General features: G+C 44.2%; 1 protein-coding gene across 1 annotated transcript; it reads right to left on the minus strand.

Annotated features, from left to right (window-relative positions):
- Positions 1 to 939, minus strand: LOC141700176 (uncharacterized). Its single transcript, XM_074503998.1, has 2 exons — positions 745 to 939; positions 1 to 507 (listed from the first exon to the last, which is right to left on the minus strand). Exons 1-2 carry the CDS (start codon positions 937 to 939, stop codon positions 1 to 3), a joined length of 702 nt encoding a protein of 233 aa, XP_074360099.1.
- Between the last annotated feature and the right edge of the window lie 5,040 nt (positions 940 to 5,979).

Here is a 5,979-nt window from a genome sequence, read left to right on the forward strand (position 1 = left end):
CTAACACGTTGTCCATCTGTGAGCCCATTTTTGCCAAGGCATCCGCATTTCCATTTTCTTCCCTTGGTACACCTTCCAACTTTGGAGCAGGCGTTGCACGCACCTTATAAATAACTCGGTTCGAGGGCCCCAAGCCTGGAAACCTCCGTTAACTTGATTTACAACCAACTCTGAATCGCTTTGAGCTATCAAATTCAAAACTCCCACCTCCAAAGCTATTTTCAGACCATTGATCAGGGCTTCATATTCGGCGTCATTGTTTGTGACATAGAACTTGAAGTGAATGACACTCATTAAGTGATGTCCCTCTAGGGTAACCAAAACAATCCCAGCTCCGGCTCCGTTATTTTTCACAGCCCCGTCGACATGTAGAATCCACCATGGGTGTGGAAACCTTTCTCTCACTTTATCAAGGGAATTTCCCTGTGAGGAAGGTTCTGCCAACACTATAGCCTTCTCATATACTTCGGAATCAAATTTACGTATGAAGTCAACCAACGCTTGTCCCTTAATTATTATGCAAGGGCAATACTCTAGATCAAATTATCCCAGCTCAACTGCCCACTTCAACATTCTTCCCGACGACTCTGGCTTATGTAAGATGTGCCTCAGAGGATAAGCGGTGCGGACCTCCATCCGATGAGCTTGGAAGTATGACCTCAACTTTCATGCTGCAAAGACAAGGGTCGCTAACTTTTCCATGCTGGTATTTCTAGTTTCCGCATCCAACAATCTCTTACTCACATAATACGCCGATGACTGGAGGCCCTCTTCCTCTCTCACCAACTCCGTACTGATGGAATATTCTGAGACTGCTAAGTAGAGAATCAACGTTTCCCCATCTTCTGGCTTTGCCAACATAAGAGGATTTTCCAATTGCTCTTTAATTTTCTGAAAAGATTCCTCACAGCCTGCGGTCCACACAAAATCCTTTCCCATGCCTTTAATTACCTTAAATAATTCCTTGAATCTATCTGAAGATTTTAAATAAATCGATTCAATGCCGCAATTCTTCCCGTTAAACTCTTCACTTGCTTAACGCTGGTGGGAGAATTCATATCCAGTAAAGCTTTGATTTTTGCGGGATTTGCCTCGATTCCTCGGTGGTTTACCATGAACCCCAAAAATTTCCATGACTCCACGCCAAATACACATTTTTGAGGATTCAGCTTCATCCTATATTTTCTCAAAATGTGGAACATTTCAGCCAAATCCGCTATATGATCATCCGCTCTCTTTGATTTTACCAGCATATCGTCCATATATATATTTCCATTGTCTTCCCGATCTACCTCTTAAACATCTTGTTTACTATCCTTTGGTAAGTTGCCCCGACATTGAATAACCAAATGGCATCCTGATGTAGTAATATAGGCCTCTGTCAGTGATGAAAGAAGTACACTCTTGGTCAGGTTCGTACATGGAAATTTGATTATAGCCAGAGTATGCGTCCATGAAACTCAGCAAAGCATGTCACGTCGTAGCATCAACCAACTGATCAATTCTTGGAAAAGGGAAGCTATCCTTTGGGCAGGCTTTGTTTAGATCTGTGAAGTCCACACAAGTTCTCCACTTCCCATTTGGTTTTTTCACTAACACCGGATTTGCCAACCATTCCGGGTAAAAATATTCTCTGATTAGTCCGACATCCAAGAGTCTATCCACTTTCTCGGCCAAGGCTACAACCCTTTCTCCACTTATAGCCTTGCACTTTTGTCGAATCCTTTTATGTTTGGGATCAATATTCAATCGATGGCACATGAATTTTGGACCAATTCCCACCATATCTGAGTGGCTCCAAGAAAATACATCAAGATTTTCAAAGAGAAATTTTGAAAGCCCTTCCTTCAGCCTCAAATTTAGCCGAGATCCAATCCTTAGAACTTTAATTGGATCCTCTATGTCGATTCAAATTTTAATTGTATCCTCAGGCGGCCCCATTTTCTCTGTGGGCATCAGTATCCGCGGATCCAAATCGAGCTGATTATGATCCTCATCACTTTGTTTAGAAGGCGCATCCTCTAGAGGATGAACATCAACTTCCTTTCTGAACAAAGGCGTGCCCTGCGTAACAGGGGCATCAACTTCCTTTGAATTCTGTATATGAGAAGGCGCGCCTTGAGGTACAGGGGCATCAACTTATTTTGTTGCTGGGTCAACTTCTTTTGAGATTTTTGGTGATAAGGGCCCGCCTTCGGGATGAGGTGCATCTACCTTATACACAGTTTCTTCGAGGCTTTGCAAAATATTACTTCTCCCCTCGAGCCATTCCCCTCTGAAATTTCCTTGGATTACGTCATTTGGGGGCTCTTCTTCTTCCAACATTTCGACCCTGAGAGTGTCTTCTAAGAATGAGGTTGCTGAAGGCAACTTGGCAGAGCATTCATCTTCTTGTTCAACATTATAATGGACACGAATCTCTTCGATTGGTTGCTTGATGCTTCCTTCTATCTCATCATCCGAGGCCTCTCTGACTTGGACATCCTTTTTCCTAAAACCCGTTATAGCCTATCGGTAACATTCCCGGAAGTCATATTGAGAGCCTTTTATGCTGCCAACCCCATTCGGAGTTGGGAATTTGATCATTAGAAGGTGAATTGAAGTGATGACCCTCATATCCCTGAGAAAAGGTCGTCCCTGCAACACGTTGTGTGTTGATTCTTGATTTAGGACCTTAAAATTGATCATCTTCGTTACAGACATAGGACTTTCTCCTAGGGTGCATGACAATCGAACTGATCCCATGACTCTAACTCCTTCTCCAGAACAACCATAAACCCAAGAATCCTCCCCTAACATATCTCGATCAGGTAAACCCATCTTCTTATAGGTATTGTACTACAGGATGTTTGTCGAGCTTCCATTATCTACGAAGACTCTGTAGACATTTTTAGTTCCGATATGGAGAGAAATGACAAGAGCGTCATTATAAGGGTGATGTACCCACCTAGCATCCGCTTCTCTGAAGATGATATCCATTGATTCTCCCTTGAACACTTTGGGTGGTCGAGCCTCCACTCTATGGATGTCAGTCAATGGCCGAAACCGGGCTTCCCTTACGTATTTTGCCAAGGCTCGGTTGCTGCATTCCATCCCAGGATCTCCTTCGTATATTGCTCGAATCCTGCCATCTATGGAAAACTTGTTTTCTTCCAAAATCTCATTATTGGATCCCGAGGAATACGACCTACTTCATTCTTTGCCTTGTCAGAACCATTTTTATGCCTGCTAACTTCCTTCACCACCCATTCACCAAGATAACTTTCCTTAATCAGAGTCTCGATTTCGTCTTTTAGCTGTCGATACTCATGAGTGTTGTGCCCGGATGATTCATGAAATTTGAAGTACTTCTTCTTATCTTTACTCTGCCAAGACGACCGTGCCTCTGGTTTTCTAAAAAGTCCTCTGTTCTTGTTCACCTCAAAAATGTGCTCAACTGACGCATCCAAAGGGGTGTATCCGCTAGTTCTGTTGTCATAGCTTGAGGGAGGGATCCATACCCTCCTCACAGTTGTGACATTCACCCGATTGGGGATTCGACTACTTCTTCGATATCTCGGGCTCGAAAATCTGTCTCTCTTTCTTGCTCTGCCCCTCTGGCTCATCTGCAAAGCCGGTTGAATATCTGTTAAAGATTGTTCTATGGCCTTAAATGATTCTGCTAAAGCAAAGACATCTGCCAGAGTAGCCGGATCTTTCCCCTGCAAATGTTTGCAAAAATTTAAGCCAACCCTTAGTTCTGCTATCAAAAAACTTTTCAAAGCTTCGTCTGAAGCACCTCTTACGTTGGTACACTCGGCATTGAACCTTTTGAAGTAAAATGTCAGACTTTCATTCTCCCTTTGTCTGCCATTAGCCAGAGTAGTCACAGACGGAACGTATCTCACAGCTGCTTAGAACTTGGTCAAGAACAAGGTTTTTATCTGATCCCAAGAGGTGATTACTCCCGATCCAAGCTTTTGAAACCACTGTTGAGCGCTTTCCCTGAAGGTTGCTACCAAGAGTCGGCATCGGGCCAAATCTGGAACTTGATACACATTCATCTCTATATTGAATCGAGCCAAGAATTCCACGGGATCTGAACTTCCATGGAACTGCAGATCGCTAGTTGTGTTACGATATCCGACCGATAACTGAGCTTCCCTTACAGCTGCAGAGAATGGCAAAGGAATCTCAGCCATTGGGGTCACCCTTCCTTCCAGGCGGTTGAGCATCTTTTTCAGATCATCCACATTAAAGGTCCCCACGCCGGGGATAGTCTGCATATTGGGTTATGGATCTTGAGGTTGAGGTGGACATAGCACTACCTGATTTTCACCCGGAGGAGCCGATTGCTGATTAGTATTTTGGGCATCAGTTTTCCCTCCCCCAAGTATCACGACCATCTCTTGATTTCGCCCTTGATCTCCTTCCGGATTTTCTCCTTGTCCTCGTTCGCGGCCTTGAGTTGTCTCACGATCGTAAGTCTGAATATCCCTATGGCGGTCATCTCCCACATAGTTATCTCTTCCAGCTCGGTCATACATGCGAGTATCCATATAGCCACGATAGTTGTTGCGGCGAGAGCCGTCCAAGTGTTTACCTCGGCCTCCGCCTCTTCCCCTCCACTGGGTTCTTCTCCAACGATCACTCCATAATCACGATCATGCCAGTCCATCAATCCACGAGGTGGAGCTCTCTCATGGTCGCGGTGCTACTCCTGATTCTCAACGGGATTCAGGGGCACACGCGTTAAACCACGGGGCGTCACATCTCCGCGATCAGCATCTGTCTGCCATTTCAAAAGTAACATCCTTAGATCTTCATCTCCAAAACGGATCCCCAAACGATCATTCAAAGCAGTGAAACCTCGTTGCTCATTCACTGACATAGATTCCTCTTGACGGTGTTTCTCTAAAGTTCTCCCAGATCGGTGCGGGTGAGTGATTACTCGGTTATCTTCCCATGGAACCTCTCGCCCATCAGTATCTTCATCAACAAGTTCAATAATTGGGGCCGTGTCTTTGGAGTAATTCAGACGTCGTGGCGTTATGGCCACATGCCCGCCTCTGGGTTGGCCATGGCCAATCGGAGCATCTCTCTCAGTCATGGGAGCTTTTCTAGATGCATGAGCAGAGCGGTTACGACGAAGGCCTCTCCTTGTCTTACGTTGTTCCACCGTGCTCAACCTTCAGTCAAAGCCATTCAGGGCATCACACATGCGATAGAGATGTTCCAGAAAATCCGCATTGCTAATCAGGATTGGTGGTTGGCCACCGACATTCAGGGTTGGATGATTTACCGGAGTAGGAACGTACGGTTCATCATAGCTCTGCTCAGAGCCTTCTTCGGAGCTCTCTCCATCATAAGAACTTCCATCACGATATTGAGACATCTTTCCTCCTAGATGCAGATCTTAATTAACCCCTCCTTCTAGCGCCAATTTGTTGACGGAGGAATTTGGTAGCAACAAAGTTTGAGATTCGTAGCCAGAAATAAAATCTGTGATGGTGGTTCTTCGTTAGAAAACGTAAATAGTAATTTTCGAATTTTATGAACAGTGTTTGGTGTTTGTGATTATTGATGGATGAGATTGTTTAGGGTTAGTGGTGGCTCATATGCGCTCTCACTTCTGGCCCTTTAAAATTTGCCTATGTATCCTTATTTATAGGGCATCAAGCCAACGTAGTTCTTGGGGAACAAGAAACCTAATGGGCTTAGATCTCTTGTCCCGAGACCCAATAGGAAACCTACTGGAAACTGTCTTCTACTAGCTTTAGGAATGTCCGCCGATGAGGCCAACCACAAAAGGCCAAAGGCTCGTCCGTGGCTTCGAGACTTCACGGATTAAGAAGTAACCATATAAATGAAGAAAACCACTATTTCTTTATCCATTTATATTTTTTATTTATTATATTTTATTTTGATACCTAATAAAATTAAAATTCTTATTTCGAAGTGAAATGTCTAGAAAAACGAAAAATAGTGGTCGGGAAGGTT

The sequence above is a fragment of the Apium graveolens genome, unplaced genomic scaffold (assembly GCF_009905375.1).
Source record: "Apium graveolens cultivar Ventura unplaced genomic scaffold, ASM990537v1 ctg1876, whole genome shotgun sequence".
NCBI lineage: Eukaryota > Viridiplantae > Streptophyta > Magnoliopsida > Apiales > Apiaceae > Apium > Apium graveolens.